The sequence below is a fragment of the Notamacropus eugenii genome, chromosome 4, assembly GCF_028372415.1.
Source record: "Notamacropus eugenii isolate mMacEug1 chromosome 4, mMacEug1.pri_v2, whole genome shotgun sequence".
Taxonomy (NCBI): Eukaryota; Metazoa; Chordata; class Mammalia; order Diprotodontia; family Macropodidae; genus Notamacropus; species Notamacropus eugenii.
In genome coordinates this window covers 155,271,762-155,296,600 of record NC_092875.1, presented here as the reverse complement: position 1 = coordinate 155,296,600, position 24,839 = coordinate 155,271,762, and the positions used below count along the sequence as shown (strand labels likewise).

The 24,839-nt window shown below is 39.2% G+C and overlaps 1 protein-coding gene across 14 annotated transcripts in view; it reads left to right on the top strand.

Moving 5' to 3' along the window:
• The window catches only part of CPQ (carboxypeptidase Q), a 681,911-nt gene that overhangs the window by 615,312 nt on the left and 41,760 nt on the right, over positions 1 to 24,839 (top strand). For 7 of the 14 annotated variants that reach the window (XM_072603451.1, XM_072603449.1, XM_072603448.1 and 4 more), the window contains one exon: positions 15,142 to 15,249. The exons of the other annotated variants lie outside the window; for them this stretch is intronic. In XM_072603451.1, the coding sequence (XP_072459552.1) occupies positions 15,142 to 15,249 (108 nt within the window). The remainder of the gene's footprint in view (positions 1 to 15,141; positions 15,250 to 24,839) is intronic. 14 annotated transcript variants of the gene reach the window in all.

Here is a 24,839-nt window from a genome sequence, read left to right as displayed (position 1 = left end):
AAGTTTAGATTGGGAAAATTCTTACTCTTACTGAAAGAATGATAATGATGATAAGAATAATAACAACATTCATAGGTATTATACTTTAAAAATTAATTTTGAAAGACCTCACAACAGATCTGAGTTACGTTAGGAACACTTAGGTAGAACAGGAATGCATTCCCATTTTACAGATAAGGAAACTGAAGCTCAGACACAGTAAGGGACCTACCCATAGTCATGTAACTACTAAGTGGCAGAGCCAGGATTTGGACTCACCTCTTCTGATTGTTAAGTTTATTGATCTTTTCACTAAATACCAACATGCCTCAATTTAATATGTACTGAGTTTCTAAGGAATTTCTGAAGTCAGAGGGCAAAGATTCAAATTCTACTTCTGAGGTTCATTATCTGTATCACCTTTGCCACACCACAACCTCCCTGGGCCTCAGTTTCCCCATGTGTAAAATGAGAGAGATAGACTAGATGACCTCTCATCCTTTACATTTCTAGGTCTATCATATTAAGACCTTATATACTTCAGGGCTATAGAGGTTTTATTTCCTTCCAAAGTGTACTGACAATAAATAGAATGCCTTTCGATTTTCTATTGGGACTTCATTGGAAGATAATGGCAGTGTGGTATATGAAAAAAAAATACTGAAGACTTAGAATCAAAAGACTTTAGTTATAATCCCAGATTTTCCTCTTACTAATTGTGTAAGCTTGGCTAAGTCACCTTACCTGTTGTTTGAGCCTCATTTTCCTAATTTGGTAAGTGGAAATAATAACAGGTGCCTTACTGATCTCCAAGGGTGGTTGTAAGGATCAGTTGAAATAAGTTATAATCCTTTACAAAACGTCATAACAACTAAGCGTTAATGAATTGTATAAGTTTTGCAATGCTTTATGCTTTGTTGTTGGTTGTCTTTCATTGCTGAAGAGGATCTTGACATCAGGAAGGGGAAACCATGACATGCAAGTGAATTGGATGAGTGAGGCAAGGCTGTGCAAAGTTACTAGGCTCCCTTTCTCCTCCTGAGCCATTTGGGTCCAGAAGCCAGATATAGATAAGGACAACTAGAGAAGGTCCCATATACTTTATTAAACATGTCTCTGAAGAACTGTGTAAATAAAATGTCCTAGAAGTTAATTTTGAAGTGCGTTAATGGCATTCTATTTACTAGACCAATGGTAAATACCTTTCTAAAGAGAAGGATGATTTTATAAAAGTAAATAATTTATATTATGTATTTTAAGAGAAGTAAAATATATTTATTATAAAGTAAATATTCATATATTTTAGTAATATTTTATATACATTTATATACTTACTGTTTTATATATATTATATATTAATATATAAATTATATAATTATAATATATAATAAAAATAATTATACAATTAATTAATATGTAATTGAATATGTAAATATATAATATATAAATATATATTTACAATCAGTTATTGATTATGATATATGTAATAATATTAATAACTTGTTAAAGTTAAATATTTAAATATTATTTATACTTATATAAATAATTTATTTAAGGAATTTGCTTTTAAAGTTTAGGTATTTTGTTTTATGAGTGTTCCTCAATCAACCAACCAACCAACCAACCAACCAGTTGGCATTTAAGTGTATGTGTTAAGTGCTGGAGATACAAAAACAAGAGTGAAATAGTCCCTCTCCTCAAGGAGCTTACATTTTAATATGGGAGATGATATGTGCATATGTAAGTATATATAAGATTTATGCAAATGTGAATATATTGTGTGTGTTCGTCCTTCATTGCCAAATAAGACCATGCCATCAGAGAAATGATGACATACATTGCACTTGACTTTGTTTTGAGTGAGGGAGGACTGTGCAGGTCACCAGCCTTACTTCTGCTCCAGAGCCATCTGAATCCAGTGACCAGATATTCATCAGGGTGACTGGAGATGACCCAGGATGAGGCAATTGGGGTTAAGTGACTTGCCTAAGTCTCAGCTAGTGAGTGTCAAGTGTCTGAGGTGAGATTTGAACTCAAGTCTTCTTGACTCCTGTGCTGGTACTCTATCCACTGCACAACCTAGCTGCCCTCAAAATGTGAATGTAAGGTCATTTGGGAAGGAAGAGCTCTAGCAGCTAGGGGATGAGGTGGGAGGGATGAGGAAAGGCTTCATGTAGAAGGTGACCCTTGAGCTGAATTTTGAAGGGAATCAAAGATTCCAGAAGGGGACCTCTTTTGAGTACCCATTACATAATGTCTTCATTTTGAAGGAGGATATTGAAGCTGGCAATGAAATGAAAGGTGCAGGAATTGCAACTACCTTACAAGATTATATTCTTCTCCCCTCATTTTACAAATGAGAAAATGAAACCCAGAAAGAGGGACCCTAAGTTTCCTCAGGTCAGATGTAGTCAGTCAATAAGCACTGTACTAAACACTAGGAATACAAAAAGAGAAAAAAAAGAACCAGCCCCTTGACAGCTGTCAAGAGCTCAAAATCTCATGGGGGAAACAAGCAAACAAACATGTAAACAATATATGAACAGAGAATTGGTTGGTTGGTTGTTGTCCTTTGTTCTTGAGGAGGACAAAATGACATCACCATGATAAAGTCAGTTTTCAATGTGTATGACTGTGACTGATCAGACCCATGCAAGCTTGGAGTGCTCTACCACAGGTTGGGCACAGATAGTCCATGTGAACATTTGGGGTGGGTACTCCAAATTTGAGCATCCTATGTTTCCTCTGTGCTGTCTCAATTCTGCTTTGCTCATAGAGCACAGAACCCTTTCTGATGTGGACACACCATGCTGAGCAGTCCTGTGCCACTGTCTCCCACGTTGCACAATCAAATCCAAAGTTCTTGAGAGAGACTTTAAGAGTGTCCTTGTATCGTCTCTTCTGACTGCCATGTGATCACCTGCCCCATGCTAATTCTCCATAAAATAGTCTTTTTGACAAGTGTATATTTTGCTTTTGGTGTGGCCAGTCCACCAGAGTTGAGCTCTCTGAAGCATAGTTTGAATGCTTGGCAGTTTAGTTCAAGCAAGGATCTCAGGGTCTGGTACCTTATCCTGCCAGGTGATCTTCAGAGTTTTCCTAAGACAGTTCAAATGGAAGCAATTCAGTTTCCTGGCATGGCACTGGTAGACTGTCCAGGTTTCACAGGCATACAACAATGAGGTCAGCACAACGGTCCTGTAGACCTTCAGTTTTGTAGTCAGTCTAATACCTCTTCTCTCCCATACTTTTCTTTGGTGCTTCCCAACCACTGAGCTAGCTCTGGCAATACGTGCATCAACCTCATTGTCAATGTGTGCATCACTGCAAAGTACACTACCAAGGTAGGTGAAACAAGAATCAAAAAAATATGTAGACAATATATGGACAAATAGGAAATCATTAAAAGAGGGAAGATAGGTTAATTACTTTTCCTATTTTTTAAATTTATTTATTTAACTTTTAACATTCATTTTCACAAAATTTTGGGTTCCAAATTTTCTCCCCATTTGTCCCCTCCTCCACCACCCCAAAACACCAAGCATTCTAATTGCCCCTATCACCAATCTGCCCTCTCTTTTATCATCCCTCCCTTCCCTTGTCCCCATCTTCTCTTTTGTCCTGTAGGGCCAGATAACTTTCTATACCCCTTTACCTGTATTTCTTATTTCCTAGTATCAAGAACAGTACTCAACAGTTGTTCCTAAAACTTTGAATTCCAACTTCTCTTCATCCCTCCCTCCCTACCCATTCCCTTTGGGAAGGTAAGCAATTCAATATAGGCCATATCCGTGTAGTTTTGCAAATGACTTCCATAATAGTCGTGTTGTGTAAGACTAGCTATATTTCCCTCCATCCTATCCTGCCCGTCATTGCTTCTATTCTCTATTTTGATGCTGTCCCTCTCCAAGAGTGTTGACTTCAAATTGCTCCCTCCTCCCATTGCCCTCCCTTCTATCATCCCCCCCACCCTGCTTATCCCCTTCTCCCCCACTTTCCTGTATTGTAAGATAGGTTTTCATACCAGAATGAGTGTGCATTTTATTCCTTCCTTTAGTGGAATGTGATGAGATTAACCTTCTTGTTTTTCTCTCACCTCCCCTCTTTTTCCCTCCACTAAAAAGTCTTTTGCTTGCCTCTTTTATGAGAGATAATTTGCCCCATTCCATTTCTCCCTTTCTCCTCCCAATATATTTCTCTCTCACCCCTTAATTTCATTTTTTTAAGATATGATCCCATCCTATTCAATTCACTCCTTGCTCTCTGTCTCTGTGTGTGCGTGTGCATGTGTGTGTGTGTATGTATGTGTGTGCGTGTAATCCCACCAACTACCCAGATACTGAAAAGTTTCAAGAGTTACAAATATTGTCTTTCCATGTAGGAATGTAAACAGTGCAACTTTAGTAAGTCCCTTATGACTTCTCTTTGCTGTTCACCTTTTCATGCTTCTCTTCATTCTTGTATTTGAAAGTCAAATTTTCTTTTCATCTCTGGTCTTTTCATCAAGAATGCTTGAAAGTCCTCTATTTCATTGAAAGACCATTTTTTCCCCTTAAGTATTATACTCAGTTTTGCTGGGTAAGTGATTCTTGGTTTTAGTCCTAGTTCCTTTGACTTCTGGAATATAATATTCCATACCCTTCGATCCCTTAATGTAGAAGCTGCTAGATCTTGTGTTATCCTCGAAGTATTTGCACAATACTTGAATAGCTGCTTGCAATATTTTCTCCTTGACCTGGGATCTCTGGAATTTGGCCACAATGTTCCTAGGAGTTTCTCTTTTTGGATCTCTTTCAGGCAGTGATTGGTGGATTCCTTGAATACTTATTTTGCCCTCTTGTTCTAGAATCTCAGGGCAGTTTTCCTTGATAATTTCATGAAAGATGATGTCTAGGCCCTTTTTTTGATCATGGCTTTCAGGTAGTCCCATAATTTTTAAATTGTCTCTCCTGGATCTATTTTCCAGGTCAGTTGTTTTTCCAATGAGATATTTCACGTTATCTTCCATTTTTTCATTCTTTTGATTTTGTTTTGTGATTTCTTGCTTTCTCATAAAGTCATTAGCCTCCATCTGTTCCATTCTAATTTTTAAAGAATTATTTTCTTCAGTGAGCTTTTGAACCTCATTTTCCATTTGGCTAATTCTGCTTTTGAAAGCATTCTTCTCCTCATTGGCTTTTTGAACCTCTTTTGCCAATTGAGTTAGCCTATTTTTCAAGGTGTTATTTTCTTCAACATTTTTTTGGGTCTCCTTCAGCAAGGTGTTGACCTGCTTTTCATGCTTTTCTTTCATCTCTCTCATTTCTTCCCAGTTTTTCCTCCACCTCTCTAACTTGATTTTCAGAATCCTTTTTGAGCCCTTCCATGGCCTGAGCCCATGGAATATTTATTCTGGATGTTTGGGATACAGAAGCCTTGATTTCTATGTCTTTCCCTGATGGTAAGCATTGTTCTTCCTCATCTGAAAGGAAGGGAGGAGATATCTGTTCACCAAGAAAGTAACCTTCTATGGTCTTATTTTTTTTCCCTTTTCTGGGCATTTTCCCAGCCAGTGACTTGACTTCTGAGTTTCCTCTCCACCCCCACCTTGTCTCCAGATCCACCCAACCAGGGCTTGGAGTCTGAGATTCAAATGCTGCTTCCCAGCCTCAGGGCTTTCAGCAGGGGCAGGGCTGCTATTCAGTGTGAGATTAAGTTCAGGTGCTCAGGTGGGGGCAAGGCTGCCACACGGGGCTCAGTTCCCTCAGGGGATTTATGGGGAGACCTTCAACAATGGATCTGAGCTGCTGCCTGCTTTGGGAGCCCCTGTCTGCTGCCACCTCCGCTACTGCCTCCCGAGGGGGCCCAAGCCATGGAGACATGGCTCTTGGTGATCCAAAAAGACTTTCTCACTCACCCCCAGCACCTGTGAGTGGAGGGACCTGTGCGGCCACTGGAGATTTGGCCCCTGAAGCCTGCTTGGATCTGCTCCTCTCAGTGCTGCAAGGCCAAGGCAGGGCTGAGCTCCGCTCTGGGTCCGGTGCGCAACGGACCTTTGGTGTCTGTTTTTCAGGGCTCTCTGGAACAGAAATCTCCTCTACTCCATTGTTCTGTGGCTTCTGCTGCTCCAGAATTTGTTGGTCATTCTTCTTTACAGATATTTTATGGGCTGTGGGTTCAGAGCTAGCATATGTGTATCTTTCTACTCCGCCATCTTGGCTCCTCCCCCTGATAGGTTAATTACTTTAAAAATAACTATTTGGTGCCACTCAGGGACCTAACCCCCTCCTGTTATTGATCATTGTGCTATTAGTTATAGCTACTCAGTTTCTGATGGCTAAGGCTACCAGATAAGTGATCTCTAGATTAATGAATTAAAAAATAAGGAGGAATTCCAGTGATCATCTAATACCATCTACATCTTAATAAGAATCCCTTCTTCACCATGTCTGACAAACGATACAGCCTTTGAAGACCTCCAACAAGGAAAACAACACTAGGACCAAACCAAGACCCCCACCCCACCCCACCCCATATGTGTGTGTTTGAGGTAGAAGTCGGGAGCATTCTCATTAACTCTTAGAAGTTTTTACTTACATCGTACTCTGATTATTTGCAATTTCTACCTATTGGTCTTAGTTCTGAGAGAAGTCTGACCCCTTTTCTACATGACAGATCTTCATGTATTAACACAGCTATTTTATTCCCCTCTTCTATCTCCCTTACCTCCCCAGTCTTTTTTTCTCTGGACAAAATATTCCCAGGTCTTTCAGTTGATCTTTGGCTTTATCTCAAGGTCTTTTGACCATCCTGGTTACTCTCTTGCAAATGGTCTCCAGCTTATCAAGGACCTTCCTGATCCGTGAGGCCCAGGACAGAACATAGTCCTCCAGATGTGCTCCAGGGCAGAGCACCATGAAGTCATCACTGCTTTATTCCTGGAAGTTATGTCCTTCCTAATATACCCTAAGTTCATAGCTTTTTGTGATTGTCACATCACCCTGCTGACTCAAATGGAGCTTGCAACCCGTAAAACACCTAGATCTTTTAAAGCAAACTAAATATTTGTCTGCTATCCTGTATTTATGCTTGTGGAGTCTGGTTTTTGAACCTAAGTATAAGACTTGGTGCTTCTTCTTATCAAATCTCATTGTATTGGATTCACCCAAATGGGTTAGCCTGCCAAGACCTTTTGGGATCCTTATTGTCACTCTGTGTGTTAGCTGTCCCTCCTAGCTTTGAGTCACTTACAAATGTGATATATACGTCATCTCTGCCCCTAACACATTGATAAGAACAGCATAGGGCTAGATACAGATCCCTGGGGGGTCTCTACTAAAGACTTCCTTCACACTTGGCATTGAATAATTGAATGACTAATTGCTCTGTCTAGTTACCTGAGTTGAAATCCAGTTTTCCTTCCTCCATGGTATACAATTTATAAACTAACTATAAAAGCAACTGGTTGCTGACAGTTGCACAACGGTACATTCAACTTTGAATGCTGAGTGTAAGGGGGCCAGAGATAAGCATTTATATGCCACCTGATATGTACCAGGCATTAGGCTAAATGCTTTACAATTATTATCTCATTTGATTCTCACAAAAACCCAGGGTGGTACATGCTTTTGTTATCCACATTTTATAGGTGAGGTTACCAGGGAGCAAACAAAGGTGAAGGGATTTGCCCAGACCTTATAGTGAGCAAATATCTGAAACTGGATTTGAACTCAGGTCTTCCTACCTTTGGTCCCAGAGCTCTATCCACCGCATCACCTAGCTACCTAAAAGTAATATCTCTTAGGAAATGAGGGTTTGAGAAACTAAACCCAAGAAGTCCTTCATTTCCTCATCTGCCAAATAAAGGGGTTAGAAAAGGTGATCTAGACAGCTAGATAGCACAGTAAATATGGTGCTGGACCTGGAGTCAGGAAGACTTGAATTCAAATCAAGCCTCATTCATTTATTAGCTTTGTGACCCTGGGCAAGTCACTTAAATTCTATCTGCTTCACTTTCCTCCTATGCAAAATGAGAATGATAACAGCACCCATCTTCCAAGTTTGTTGTAAGAATCAAACAAAATGATATTCATATAGTATTTTATAAACCTTGAAGCACTGTATAATTGCTAATTGTCATTATTATTTTCTAAGATCTCTTTTAGCCCGGAACTTATGAGATTGATTTTATGTCATTTCAGAAGAGCTAAAACAAGTTTCTGGAGTTTAAGCTTTATTCTTCCATCCCTTCACACATTTACTCTCTATAAAAATTTAATTCAATATTCTTTTTCTTTCTTCCCTGTCTTTGAAATGGGCTAGTGTTTCATGTGATAAATGATTTCTGGTGTTAATGGCCTTTGGAAATCCTCTTTAAGGCCCTGATGAAAGCGTTAGCTACTATTCCTGTGGTGCTAAAAATCAGATCAGAGAGTAGAGAGAGAAAATCGACTGATGAATCCTTAAATCCTATAATGTTTTTTGGAGGGGGGACACTTTTTTGACATCCTAATAGGACAGCATGATGTAATGTATAGGGTCTTGGTCTTGGACTCAAGATGACCTAGTTCAAACCCTACATTAGTTATTTACTGAGTGTATGACCATGAGCAAGTCATTAGACCTTTTGTGCCTCAGTTTCTCCATCTACAAAATGATAGTTTTGAATGAAATGACCTGTACGTTCCCTCCCCACTCTAAATCTACAATCTTAGAATCCTATGAATGATGAACGTTGTTTACATGTTTTAAAAATCAAACTCAGACAAAGAAAATAGAATTGAAAATCCTTGACTATGTCCTAAGACAGAACTGAGAGTTTATCTCCAGCTGGATACTGCAGATGCAGCTCAGTGTTCTCCAGTTGGTCTCATCTTTTACACTTCCATACTGCCCAAATCATATAAGTTGGCAAAGCTGTTTGGTAATTCTGTGTGATTTCCAAGAGGCAGGTGCACAAAGCACCATGTTATGTGGCCTCTGTCTTTTCATCGAGTGCTGTCGATGTGCCCTCGTCTTCCTCATTTTTAGGATGCTGCATCACATCGGAGAGCCACAATAATAACCTTTTGTAAGGCAAGTGCTCTGGAGAGTGTCTGCTCTGAATGCTGATGGCAGCTGCCAATGAATTGAGTTGATGACATTGTCAGAGATTGGGTGGTTTTTAGTCTTTGCAAGAGGTTTCATCTGTTTCCTTAATAGATATGTATGAGTGTTTATATTTGTAAAATCAAATAGTCTCTGAGCCAGACACTGTGGCCACTTACAGAACATGCTTCTATCTAGTAAGAACAGAGCAGATATTCTATCTGAAAGTAGGAAAGAAGTGGATGTCAAGGGGCACAGAATTAGGAGCTGTGGATTGAAGAGTTTAAGGCCATCTGATCAAAAGTAAGAATGAGAAATCAGATGGGTGTTATAATGAATATACTATCTGACAAAGAATCATAAAGGTCTGACTTGACTCAAATATTTACAGATTGTGTAACCCTAGGCAATTCACTTTAACTCTCTCAGCCTCAGTTTTCTCACCTTTTGGGCTAACAAGCCTGAGGGTCTTCCCCTTCCAGTTTAATTTTTTTTTATTATTATTAAATGGGCTATCCATTGACTCAGTTCTTAAAAAGGCCTATTCACAGAATGATCTCACTCAAAGTGAAAACCTGGGAAGACCTTAGCTTAAAAGGGCCTATAGGGGTCTCCCACTGCATCCTGGGTCATCTCCAGTCATCCTGATTGATATCTGACCATTAAACTCAGATGGCTCCAGAGAAGAAAGTGAGGCTGCTGACTTTGCACAGCCCTCCCTCACTCAGATTTGCAAGTTATGTCATCATCTCTCTGAATAGTGGTCCTCTCCGAGAAGGATGAACCACAACCACACAAAATGGGAATAATGAAGATACCTACCTCTCCAGGTAATTGTAAGGACCAAATGACACAATGTTGTTAAGGTACTTTGTAAACCTTAAAGTCTGTAAGAATATTGATTATTGCTGTGATTCTTTTATACCTTAGGGTGATTATAGACTATTAGAATTAAATGGAAATCATTTAGTACCCCCATTTTAAAGACAAGGAAACTGAGTTCTAGAGATGGGAAATGACTTGCCTAAAGTGACTTGGAAAGTTAGCATCTGAGTCAGAGATCTAATCCAGGAAGAGTTAAATTCTCTAAACAGAAGTTTCCAGAGCTGTATTGGACTGCAATGGGATATAATGGAGTTTCCTCTCCCGAGAGCTGTTTAAACAGAATCCTCTGAGGGTAGGAACTTGTTTTACTGTTTATGTCCCCAGCCAGTGCCTGGCATGTAAATAGCCACTTAACAAATGCCTATCGATTAATTGAGGCTGAATGCCTACTTTGGGGCTATGCTATGAAGGAATTATTTTTGAGGTAGAGTTTGAATGGCAGTGCTGCCAAGGTCCTGTACAACTCTGAAATCACTCTGAGATCCTGTAACTCCTAGACAAGAACTCTTTCTCTTATATTACTTCTCATTCCTAAAATATGCATCATAGGAATAATACCCACATTCCCCCCTTCTTCATTGGGCTTATTAGGATTATTGAGGTAATACACATTTGTGAACTTTTTTTTAGCTTCTTAGAAACAACTGTGCTTTTCATGTATGATTCAGTTCAAGTAGGGGTAGTGAAGGTCTGAATTAGCATGCTGACTGTCCCAGAAGAAAGAACCGGATGCAACGGGTGATGGCCAACGTTGAGTGGCCAGCACTTGGCAAATGTATGGATTTAGTAGATAAGAAATACTGAAGAGTCAAAGAAGGCACAATAAACAATTCTCTTTAACAAATCTTTGCTAATTCAATTCAAGAAACATTTATTGACTGGATAAAATACAAATCAGTTGTTTGGTCTGCAAGCATGTAGGCACCATACTAAGCGCTGGGGGTATAAAGAAAGACAAAAACAGTCCCTGCTCTCAAAGAGCTTGTAGTCTAATTGGTGGGTAACAGCATGCAAACAACTGTGTGGAAACAAGATATATACATAGTAAATTAGAGATAAGCAACAGAGGGAAAATATTAAGTTTAAAGGTGACTGAGAAAGGCTTCTTGCAGAAGCTGGTGCTTCCACTGAGACTTGAAGGAAGCCAGGAAATGGAGATGAAGAGGGAGAGCATTCCAGGCATGGGGAAAATGCTTGGAATCAGGAGATGGAGTGTCTTGTGGGAAGAACAACATGAAAGGCAAAGTTAATTGGATACAAAAAGAAGAATGAAGAAGTCACCGTCTTCAAAGAATTTACATTCTGTTGAGGGACACAATGTGTACACAATTAAGGTAAAGCAAAGTAATTTGAAGAGAGAGGGAGTGAGGCTAATAACTGGGGAAATCCCCAAAGGCTTCACAGAAGGAGCAGTACTTGAACTAAATTTTTATTTTAAACATGTCCATGTATTACTATAAAAATGAAAAACAACATAGTCCCTCAGGACAGTCTCATAAAAGAAAAGAGGTGTCTACAGGAGTAAATCGAATGTGAGACTAGGGTTAAGCTCATTATAGGGATCAGAGTTGCATGAGAAATTGGGAGGAATAAAACATTTCAAATATTAATCATGGCCAAGCACTAGCCTTGCATTACAGCAGCTCAGGTTGCCTCCCAACCACTCCCCCAACCCAGACCCTCCCCCCCAGGGGCAGCATCTAATGAGGGATGAAGGCAGCAGTGAAGCTAGCAGGATGCTGTGCTGAGACACATGACAAGGCAGCAACTGTCCAAGATCAATACAGTCTGAATGGTCCAGCTGTGTATTACAATATTGCAGAGTTAACATAAAGCCTCACATTGCCATTTGTTATAGCCTTCAGGAAAGGCTTTTTATCAGATTCATAGTGGCAAGTGATAGAAACTATTGGATTTCTCCTCCAACTTGAAAAGAAAAAAGGCTATTTGCAGCTTTGGGGAGCTGACTAAAATGAAGAATTGATCTTACGTGTAGGTATTTTATTCCCGTTATCCCAGGAACCTGAACTTCTCCTGTAGCTTAGGGGCCCCTGAAGCTACTGGGGCTCTGCACAGGACTGGCAGGATTCACAATGGGTAGTCTACTCCCAGAGCCCAAGCTGACAGTTGACACCCAGAGGGCAGGTCAGTTCTTGGAATGAGGAGGGTCTCAGTTCAAGGAACAGGTTGACTCCTGGGATTTGGAAGGGTTCCTGGGAGAACAAGCCAGTTTTTAGTACCCTTTGAAAATTCTCATCTACTGAGAGATCAGAATTTAATCTCTCTAATCTTTCTCTAATTGAACTTCTCCAGTATAATGGAGTCAAAACAGTCAAACCTCTAGGGGTTACTTAGATGACTAAGGGAATCCTAGGGCAACAGAGGACCTCTCAGTGCTGGACCAAATGATCAGTCTCTTCTTTAAAGATTCCACATGTGGTTTACCTGCAGGATGCCCAACTAGGCTGACTATTGGAGGGACCTCTGTCTTCTCCTCACCTGCTCAAAATGAGCTCTTCCACCTCTGATTAGCATAGCTCCCCTTCCCCCACTACCAGTTGCTGCCTTCTTCCAATAATAAAATACTTCTGATCTTATTTTATTAATCACTAGTCATTCCAGAACTCATGTTTGGGAACACATGGTAAAGCATTCAGACATCTGGATTTTATTAAGGGGCATTGATAAATAGAAGAACTGATAAATAGAGAATGATTTTACATACACACGCACATATTTGTGTCTAATGATAGCCATCTGGGGCAGGGCAGGGGGAGAAAAAAGAAATTTACATAACTTTGTTATATATTTAAAAGGAATAGCAAGCTGTACATAATAGACTTATACTTTCTTGTACATTATTCACTTTTTCTCATTCTATGTTATGGAAATAACATAGCCCTTGTTTTATTCCATAAATTAGAAATAAAAAAAAATAAAACTAGAAAAAAGATAATTTAAAAAATAACTTTAAAATAATCTTTAAAAAATTTAAAGACATCTTAAAAAATAATTTGAAAAAGTAGAACACAACTTTTTGTAACCAGATCAGGACTGCTTCACCTTGAGAATGAAATATGGGAACCTTCACTGGTTAGCCTCTCTTTGCTCTGTTTAAATTTTATGTACATCTTGACTGGGGGAAAAACAGTCTTTCTTGCCTCTCCCTCCAAGGAAACAAAACAACCCCACAAATGTTTCTGCTCCATCACAAGGAAGGACACCATCATAGGCACCCTTTAGTAAATGGGTTATTTTCTTAAGAAGTTTATGTGGAAAACTATTTTTTTCTATATTGTCCTCCATTATGTACACTGAAGATGGACTCCCAAAGAGAAACATACATCCCTGGCAATAAAAAAATGGCACGGTCCCTTCTGGCTTGAAATCTGAGATCCTATTATGTTGTGAGTCTTTGAGCTCTTGAGTTTCTCAGAGAGCAGCCAGGGTCACACAGAACAGGCACTAAGGGAAATGTGAAAGAACTGAAGGCTACCCCAACTAGGCCGCTGCCAACTCTCTGAAGCTTTCTCTGTAATGAGTATGCTGACTCCAAAATACCTTATGTATTTTGTCTTTATATTGGCTGGGACTCCCCTTTCTATTGTTACTTCCTGAGTTTTGTTAATTACATAGGAATGCTGATTTTTAAAAACATGTGTATATGTGTGTGTGTGTTATTTTCCCCCAATTATATGCTAAAAACAATTTTAAAAACTTTTAATGTTTTGATTCCAAATTCTATATCTAACCTCTCTCCTTCCTTTCTCTTTCCCCTCCCTGAGACGGTAAGCAATCAGATACAGTTTATACATGAACAATCATGTAAAATAAGAAGTGCTGATGTTTTGGAAGGTTCATTTTATAGCCTGAAACTTTGGTTAAACTAATCACTATCTAGGTTTCCTTGCTGATTTCTCAAGATTTTATAAGTTAATCATTATGTCAGAAGCAAATAGGGATAGCTTTGTTTCCTCTTTGTCTTTATACTTTTAATTTATTTTACTGCTGCTGCTTGCATTTCTGTAACTGTAGCAAATAATAACAGAAAAGGGGGGACCCTTACTTTATTCCTTTATTTGCTGGGGAAACTTCTGATACAAATCCATTATATGTAATGCTTGGTTTTGATTTTAGACAGTTTTTTAATCATGAAAAATTCTGTCTATACTTTGTAGGATTGTTTTTTGCATAAACCAATGTACTTTGTCAAAGGTTTTATGAAAAGCTTTTATGAAACACTTCCCATATTTCAGGCACTATGAAATACAAGCAAGAAAGATGGTCAATGCTCCCAAGAAGCTTACATTCTAATGGGGAAACAGGGCATAAAAGTGTGTGGAAAGGAAAGGAGAGAATGGCTAGCGTACAGGAGCCATGGTTTAGAAATGACCAGAAATGGTGCAGTGTCTTGGTTCTGGGAAACATAAGGCAAGCTCATCAACAGAATCTATGGTCCCAAAGATAGATACCAAGTTCCAGTGAGAAGGGGACATGGAGAATGGCCGAGGACAGAAAGTGTGGTTTGAAAATGCCAGATTTAACCATCACTAGCAGTGTTGACTTTTTAAAGGAAAAGATCAGATTTAAATTGATAAGGTTTTAGTTTTTTAACAACATAAATCTACCTTATCAGTCCTATCCCTTAGCCCATTGTTACCCCTTTTCTAGAATCTGTCATTTTGTCTAAAGCTAATAGGAAAGGAGGAGAGACTCATGATTACAACCCCTTTCCAAATCTATGCAAGTTAATAAGACATTAATCAGAAAGAGATTAGGAAACTTTTAATAATCCTGAAATCATCTAAGGCTCTTTCATGAGCTCTCCTCTGTGTGTGTGTGTGTGTGTGTGTGTGTGTGTGTGGTGTGCATGAAGATAGCTATCCACACACATTTATATGTACATATATACATGTATGTATGTGTGTGTATATATACATACATCTGCTATGAATGACTGTGTATATGTATGTATGTATTCTCTTGGTGCTTTCATGTACTTGCATGACTTCAACTATCACTTCAAATATATTTCACCACCCCTGACCCTGAAGGGTCAAACCAATACCTCCAAATACCTTCATACAATTAATCAAGTTTAATTAATTAAGTTTTATTAATCAAGTTAATGAAAAAAACTAAACATTATTTCCCCCTAAAACTTGTGCCTCTTTCCAATATATCTTTTTATGTTGTTGACATCACTATTAGGAAGGAAAGGAAGAACCAAGTACCTATTAAGCATCTGCTATATGCCTGATACTGTGCTAAGAGCTTCACAAACATTAACTCATCTGATCCTCACACTAACCCTGGGAGGTAGGTGCTATCATTTTCATTCTCATTTTATACTTAAGGAAATTGAAGTAGACAGGTGTTAAGTGACTTGTCCAAGGTCACACAGCTAAGAAGTACCTGAGGCTGGATTTGAAGGCAGTTCTTCCTGACTCCGAGTCTGAAGCTCCATCTGTTGGACTACCTTGCTGCCCATAGGCAGCTAGGCACGAAAGCTTGAGTTTCCTGACTTTGATGCCCTTTTGCTTCACATCCATTTAGGTACAAAGTTGTATCTATTGCACCGTGAGAAATATTATGGTATAGTAGTAAGAGTATATTAATTCAGAGGTGTCATCAGTAATTATATGGTATCAGTCGTAGCTGCTGATTTTATGAAAGAATCATCATTGTCCAGGCTTTGGAGTACTTCTTGACCAAGACCTCTTGGAATTTATTGCCTGGCCCCATGATTTTCCAGAATCACAAGTGTATATTACAGGAAAACACAAACACCCTAAGAAGCCAGTCATGTAAGCAGGTGCCCCAGCTCCACTGATTTTCCACAATGAATATTCAGACAAATGTAGAAGGTTTTCCTCTAACAGCTACCTAATCCTGTCATGCCAAACCTATACCTCCATAGAACATTTCAGCTATATATCCAAAACTATTATTATTTTCCCCTACAATTTGCCTCTCTTCCCAGAATCCCTGTTTATGTTGTTGGCACCACTGTTAGGAAGGAAGGAATACCTCCTAGATACTGGTAGTTGCACTTGCCTTGATGATCCTGCAACTCAAAAAAGGGTTTTGTTTTTTTTTTATGGAAGCACTTTCTAACCTCTCCCCTTCAAAGAGCTTTATTATTGCTCCCTTAAGTTTTAATTAATTAACAAATTTAATTAATTAATTAACAAAAAATAGTAAGATCTACAGTCCTTCACAGGTGAAACTATTTTCTTACCTAATGACTCTCTAGGAAATTCCAGATTCTTAGGCAAAAGCTACCCAGGTCACCCAAAGTAGATTTCCATAGATGATATGTCAACATAATAGCCATCCATGGATTTTGTTCTTGACCTGTTTTCCAGTTCAGTTGTTTTTGATATAAGATGTTTACATATTTTTCTTTTCTTTTTCACTTATTGATTTTGTTTCAATTTTCTTATCTCTTGTCATTAACCTCTGTTTGGTTTATACTAATTTTCAGCAATTCTGTTGCTTGAGTAACCTTTTGTTGTTAATTCTTTTTCCAAGTGTTTTCTTTAGAATCCTTATTTCATTCTAATTATTTCATCTAGAGCTGTCATTTTATTTATAATATCATTTAAAATTTCGCTTCATTTCTTCCAAGATTTCTGGCTGACCTTATGGATGTCATGTTTTTATTTGAGGTTTTGGACATAGATGTTATAGAGTTATTCTCTTCCTCTTGGTTTTTATCTTACATATCCCTAGATTCGTAATAGTTATTTATCACTGATATCTTTTGTGTTCACTCATTCTTCTAGCCTCTCTTCCTGGCTTGGATCTTTGTATTAGAATCAGGCTTTCTGCACTTCTGGAGAAAATAGTGGAATCTTGTTTGGTCTGGATTGGTATCATCTAGAGTCCTCCCACTACTTTACCTGGGTACTGAGTACTATGTTCTTCAGAGATCTCAGGGATGGCTCAGACCAGGGAGCAAATTTTCAGCGGTCTCTACATAGTTTGATCCAGAATATTGCCTGATTATTGCTCTTCTGGCCTGAATTTCTTAGGCTCCCAACTCTGATGAGGAAGTTAAGGTTGAGAGGTTAAGTCATATAAAAGGCCACACAGCTAATTTGTGACCAAGGCAAATTGGAACTCAGTAGCATTCTAGCCCCTGTATCCTCTAGCTGCCTGTAATTTTAAAATGTCAAATTCACAGCCCAACTATTGATAAACTGGACTGAAATTATACATATGACTATAGATTCTATTGATCCCAGCATTTTCTAATACATTTGGGAATGTCACAGATACACTCCTAGAAGTACATGCTATATGCTCAAGTGCTGCTTTCATGAAGCCCTCTCTGATTCTCCTTTATGAAAGTGATATCTCCCATCTTTATCTACTCATTCCATTTTGTACCCCTTCTTTAGAAAGCTAGGAAAGCACAGTAGACAGAGTGCTGAGCCTGAAGACTGATCTTCCTGAATTCAAATCTGACCTGAGACACATACTAGCTGTGTCACCCTGAGCAAGTCACTTAACCTTGTTTGCCTCAGTTTCCTCATTTGTAAAAGGAACTGGATGAGAAAATGGCACACCACCCCAGTATCCTTGCCAAGAAAACCCCAAATGGGATCACAAAAAGTCAGACATGACTGAAAAGACTGAACAACAACGTCTTCTTAAAATTCAGCTCAATAAATATCCTAATGTACGTTCTATTTATTTGTGTATATATGTTGTATTTCCTATCAAACAAGTAAGCAAGAAGCATTTATTAAGCACCTCCTATACCAGACATTAAGTGCTCAGGGATACAAATACAAAAATAGGATAATTCCTGCCCTCAGGGAGCTTGAATTCTAATAGGAGAGACAACACATGTATTCAGTCATGTACTGAATATATAAAAAATGGATAAAAGGTAGTTTGGGGAGGAAAACACTGAAAAAAGGCTGAAGAAGCTAAGAAAGGTTTCATGTGAAAAGGTAGTACTAGAATTGAGTCTTGAAGGAAACCAGGCATCCCAGTAGGTAGAGGTAAGGATGGAGCACCTTCCAGGACAGAGGGATGGAGATCTGTGCAGAACCTCAAGCAGACTGTTATGACTGGACTCTACAGTGTGTAGAGAGAAATAATGTGTTGGAAGACCAGAAAGGCAGGAACACTAGACTGTGAAGAGCTCTAAATGCTAAACAGAAGATTTGAGCTTTGATTCTAGAGGCAGTAGGAGGTAGCTGGTGTTTGCTGAGTAGGGAGAGGGGGTGACCTGACCAGAACTCACTTTGGGAAAATCGCCTTGAGGCTGTGTGGAGGATTGGAGTGAGTAGGGATTTGAGTATGGGAAACCCAAGAGGAGGTTACTGCAAAAGTTCAGGAAAAAGAGTATGAACTAGGGGGTGATGCTGTAAATAGAGACTGAGAGAGGTATGTAAAAGATTGTGGAGATGGAAACAGCAAAATTATACAGCTGATGAGATATGTGTAGTAAGAGCAAGGACCATGCCCTATTTCTCTTTTATGTGTGTGTGATCATAGGTGCATTTAAAAAAATGTTTAATGATGTGTTTTGTCATTGCCACACCATAATATAGATGCCCCTCCCTTTTGAACCTGTAAGAAAGCAAAAGAGAAATAGGGTACCTTTACTGAACATGTATCTTCCCTGTTCTATGCTTCACTTTGCTGAATATGATCAGAGCATTAATTTTATTACTATACCTTTCAAGGAATCTTGTATGATTTTGATGGATGGATGAGAAATATTCATTTTGTATTGAATTTTATATTTTTCTTTGTTTCATGGGTTACTGTGAACTAAGGAATTCATCACCTGGTGAGTCTTCTACTGATGAACCATTCTGGCTGTACTTCAAAAAGACCATATTCAGAACTTCCTTAGCATGGTAGAAATCCCCATATCTAACATTACATTGGCATAGCACTCCAGAACTCAGGGTCACCTTCACCTCATGAAGAGGCATCACAGTTGGACTTTTTGAAGAGGCCCAGATGCATCATGTCTTTATAGTATAATAATATTACATTATATTTTTCCATTTGTTCTCCAATCTTTGAACACCCACTTTGTTTCCAATTTTTGCTGCCTCAAAGAGTGTTATGGGGGATTTTGTCTTATTTAATACATTCATGATCAGTGACTAGCACAGTATCCAGCACGCATTAGTCACTTAACAAACCTCTGAGATGTTGAAGATTGAGAACCAGAAAATAAACAAGTAAGGATGCTATTAACTTTTCCTTTGCTACAAATTTGGAAATTACCTTGACCCTGCCAGAATTCTACCTCCTGTGTATTAATATGCTAATAGTTTAGTCAATTAACGAAGGGGTCTGGGGATTTCATTACATAAATGTGTCTGTACTAGAAAGGGAGGATCCATTCATAGACAATATGTTGAAATCTTTTTCTTTCTCCAAGGCATAGCTCGATTTCCACTGCTGCTATACAACCTTCTGTAATCACCACCGGAGGTGGTTTGGTGTCACGGATAAAGTGCTGGATTTGAAGCCAAAAAGTCCTGAATTCAAATCTTAGCTCCGATACTTATTAGCTACCTGACCCTTGGGAAGTCCCTTAACCTGTCTGCCTCAGTTCCTCATGTTTATATGTTACCTGTAACCTAGAGAGGTTGAGGCTACACATAAAATGAGGCTTACAGTACCACTTCTAACAATGAATTGTGAGGTTCAAATGAAATAATATGTGTAAATTTCTTTGCAAATCTTAAAGCATAGTAAAAATGCTAGCTATTAGCTATAATTATGCCTCCTCTTCCCCACCCCCAGCCTTCTTAGATCTCTCAGGTCCCTCTGCCCAACTTCTCTTATGCACTGATAGTATTATTTCTAAATAATTATCTCTCTGTTTATTTATATCTATATGTGGATATGAGTATATATACATATATGGTTATCTATACACATAGATATTTTCTTCAACCCTCCACCCATTTAAATTGTAAGCACCTAAAGGTCCCCTTGTGTCCCCAGGTTCTGCCTAGGACAAAGCTCTCTTCTTTAAGAGCAGACCTGTATAAATTTCACATTGGGCATAAAACCACAGAACCTTCCCCCAGTATCATACTTTACCACTGGGAAGTTTACTCATTGTCAAGACTCACCATAACCACCAGCTGTTATGCATCTGTAGGACATTGTACAGCCACAACCTAGGTTACATTCTCAATGGTCCCCATCCTGTCTTTGGGAAATGTAGCTGACTCGTCTTATCTCCTCCCTCTATGTCTGTCTCCTCTCCCCCATCTTGTTTTTTCTAGATTTGGTTAATGGTCATTTAATGGCTTTACCATTTCCATTTTGAAAAGTACAGTGTGCAATTCCCTAACTGGATTACTTCCTGGATAAATTTGTTCCTACCCCCCCCCCCCCCAGTTTATGTCTTCCTCCCCCTTTTTGCCATCCTTCTTTCTTACTGTTTTCAACCAAAGTGAAATTTCGTGAGGCAGAAATTTGGGGCTAGGAGATGCAATGTGCCTTGTTATTGTTTCAGGAAGAGACTATTAGCTTTATTCTCACTAAAAGAGACCAACTGCTCTAAAGACACCCTGGGTGCATTTTCTAATTCCACTCAAGCCCGTGGCTTTGAATATACAGTGCATAACAGAAATCTATCTATTCTTACTGAGATAATTATTGGTACTTTCTCTGTCTTTTGGAATCCTAGCATTGTATTGGCAAGAACAGTCTTGAACCCTGCTCACAGCCCAGACAAACCACCAAAGGCTTGTCACCTCCATTAGACTCTGAGTTCCTTGAGAGAGGGGGCTAGTTTTGGTGGGGAGAGTGGGACGGAAGAGGAAGATGGAGTATTCCTAGTGTCTAGCACTGTGCCTGACATGGAGCATATGATTAATAAATGTTTGCCACTTGACTCAGAATCAGTGGGACTGTGGGTTATCTGACTGTTCTAATATTCTAATATCATACAGCTAGACCATACGGATAAGAGTTCTGGATTTGGAGTTGGGAAGACTTGCGTTCAAATCCTGCCTCAGACGTTTACTAACTGTGTCACGTAACCAGGACAAGTCATGTAACCTCTCTCAGCCTCAATTTCCTCTCCGTAAAATGGTTATCACATGAGATAACACGTTAAGATTTTACAAACCTGAAAGTGCTGCATCTGTTTTACATAGATATGGATATGCATACAGAGGCACACACATACACATATATATATGTGTGTACTATGTATGTATGTTGGTAGCAGTACGTTTGGGATCTGGAGCTTACATCTTGAATTCTTCAGCCCATTAAGCATAAAGTCCAGTCACCCAGTAGGACTGTGGCTCTCTGGCTTAGGTGATCAGGCTTCTGGAACCAAACTCCATGGGAACAGTTGGTTTACAAACTGTTCTCAGAAAACTTCAGGACTTTTTGAATTTATCCTCCTCAGATCATTGGCTGGTCCCTGACTTTGGAAGGCTTCACAGCACGATGGAAAGGAAAGTTTTCTGGTTTGCATTTGGCCTGATTGGATCGATATACTGTGTGTGTGTAATATGCGTTCTGTTTGTCTGTCTGTTGGCGTGCCCATATGTAGTTGGGCTCTGAATCACTCTTGGGCTTCCTCTTCTCGCTGGCACAGAGACAAAACTGGGCTATTGAGAATTACTGTGAAGTAAATGCCAATTCCCTTATGTGATTCCTCCCTGATACTATAACATTGTTATTCAATCTTTTCAGTCCTGCCTAACTTTTCATGACCCCATTGGGGGTTTTCTTGGCAGAGATGCTGGAGGGGTTTGCTATTTCCTTCTCCAGATCATTTTACAGTTAAGAAAACGGAGGTAAACAAGATTAAGTGACTTGCCCAGAGTCATACAGCTAGTAAGTATCTGAAGCAGTATTTGAGGAAGATGAGTCTCCTGACTTCAGGCCCAGCACTTTATCCATTGTACCACCTCACTGCTCTATACTACAGAAAAATGCACTTTAAAAATCAGCTTTTAAAAATTCCTTGACACTGACTTTTTTACTTTAAATTTTCTCTTACTCACATCTCATTACTAGAATGCTGGCCACCAACTGACTTTACCTTTTTTTTACCCTGACACTACAGGAGAACTCTCTGTGGCAAGGTGGAGAAGGTATTGGATTCCAAGTCAAAGGACTCAGTTTTGAATCCAGGGTCTCTGCTTGCTATGTGGGCAGCCTTGGGCATAGCGTACTTAACTTTCTTGGGCTTCTTCTCACTCCTTTTTAAAAGGAAAGGATGACCTGATGTGGAGTAAAATAAGGAGAACAATTTATACCATAACAATAACATTGTAAAAATGAATAATTTTGAAAGACTTAAACAACTCTGATCAACACAATGACTGACCATGGCTGCAAAAGGCCAGTGCTAAAGAAAGCCATGCCACTCTAGACAGAGAAGTAATAGGGTAACTACACAGAATGAGGCACACATTTTTGGACACGGCAAATGTGAGAATTTGTTTTACTCAGCTATGGATGTTTGTTACAAGTTTCCTGCCCCAAAAATGTTTCATAATCTTTTTAAAGATTCAATTAAAAAATTAACTGATTCAAGGGGTAAAATTGATGATCTTGTATAAACCCTTCTACTCTAATTCTATGGTTCTGTGACCTAAGATCATGGGTCCTATCAGACATGGTCAATGTGCAGGTTGGTTTTGTTGACCTTTTTTCCCTATTTTCTTTCTTAATTTTTCCTTTAAGGGAAAACTCCATGAGTAGGAAGTTCAGGTGAAGGGATATATTGAGGAATGAATGTAATTAAAAAAAACAAACTTATAAGTTAAAAAAAAAACTGTCTTAAATATATACCCTGGGTAATAAAGAAACAAACAATGAAAAAATTGAAGAGGAATTAGATCATGTTCAGGGCTTTCCAAAGGAAGAAAAAAGGATGATAGCAAAGAAAAATGGTTGAGGGAAGAGAAAACACAGAAGAGAAATACTGGAAGTGGGAAAATAATTCATGGAAGAAATAGAAGGAAAGAAAGATGACGGGTAATAGAATATAAATAGTTGGCTGAAAGGGGCTGAAGTAATAGGAAGAATTATGGAAGTAAAGCCAGAAAGGCTATCCACGAAACAAGAATTACTGGCTAGTAATGGCTAAGGGGGAAGAGATGGGGAGCTTGATGTCTGACTAATTAATGTATTGGGTATGAGTTTCTTAGGACAATCTGACAGTGTGAGGGAATGTCCCCTACATATGCTAATCCATACTGAAATAAGAGCTTGTGGGACTCATTACTAGGTCTGGCCAGTTTGCAGTGGAAACAGAATCCACCGATGCGTGTTTAAACTGATTTTTTAAAGCAGAATATATTAAATAAACCTTTCCCAGCTGAAATTCAAAAATGAGAATGGGGTTCATGGTGATGAGGGTTTCTATAGGGAAAGCCCAAGAGCTCTTTGCAGTGGTTCTTGCCAAGTGTTTTAGTCCCTTCTGATTCCTGAGTCTGTCTGTGTTAGCAATCGTCCCACCACTGACCTGTTTTAATAGTCTCAATATTTACTTTAATGTACCATAGGCCAGAGTGAGTCAGTGGTGCCTGTCTTTGGAATCCACAGGGAGGTTCCTTAAGTCCTTCAGCCAGGATGTAGACCAATAAGAATTTAAAGGAGTACTGTCTGGTAGACATTGTACTACCAGGGGTGGGGAATCTGCAGCCTTGAGACCATACATGGACCTCTAGGTCCTCATGTGCAGTCCTTTGACTGAATTCAAACTTGACAGAACAAATCCCCTTAATGGAAGGATTTGTTCTGTAAAACTTGAACTCAATCAAAAGGCCACATCTGAGGATTTGGAAGGCCACGTATGGCCTTGAGGTCACAGGTTCCCCACCCCTGTGTAGTCTCTTGGGATACAAAGACAGAAGAGAAACTATGCCTGTCCTCAAAGAGCTTACATAGGAGTCTGGTGAGATGCAATATATTCACACATGAGAAAATATAGGATGTTTACCTGCATTTAGAGGTAAAGAGGTGGGGCAGGGAACAGAGGACCCATTGGTGAGGAAATTGGGAAAGGCCTGTTGAAGAAGCTAAGAGAAGTTACTTATAAGGTAGAGATTTCAAGAGGCAGAGGTGAAGAGCAACTCAGGCATTGATGGGGAAGCTACACAGGAGATTGTACATGTGAAGAACGCCAAAGTCACGAATCTTGCTAGAATATAGAGTGCATGAAGGGGAAGAATGTGCAATAAACCTGGCAATGTAGGTCAGAGCCATGTTGTGAAGACCTTTAAATGTCAGACAGATAAGGGAGTGATTGATCTTAGAGGCAATAAGGAGCCATTGGGAATTTAGAATAGGGGAAGAAACCTAGTCAGACCTGTAGCTTTAGGAAAAAATCACTCTGGCAGTTGTGTGGATGATGGATTGGGGAGGGGAGAAATCTGAGGCAGGGAAACCAGTTAGGAGTTGGTGTGGTCATCTAGGTGAGAGGTGTTGAGAGTCTGAACCAAGGTGGTGCACGTGTGAGCAGGGAGAAGTAGTTGGATGTGGAAAGTGATAGAAGGAGACTTGGCAACTGAATTAATTTAGGAATAAGGGAGACTGAGGAGTCAAGGACGACACCAAGGTTGTGAATCTGAAAAACCTGAAGGGTGCCCTCAACAGAAACAGGGAAGTTTGGAAGAGGAATGGGTTTGGTAGAACACAGACCTTGTAGTCAGGAGGACCTGAGTTCAAATCCAGCCGCAGCCACTTACTAGCTAGGTATCCCTGGGCAAGTCTCTTAATCCAGTTGCCTTAAAAAAACAAAAAGTGGGTTTGGAGAGCTGGGTGAAGACAGGTTGGGAAGAAAGAAAGATCCAGGAAGAAAGTACTGACTCTGGATCTTGATTTGGTTCATGGCTTCTCTAGTTAAACCCCCATTTATATTATGGTTTAAGGCTGACAAGATG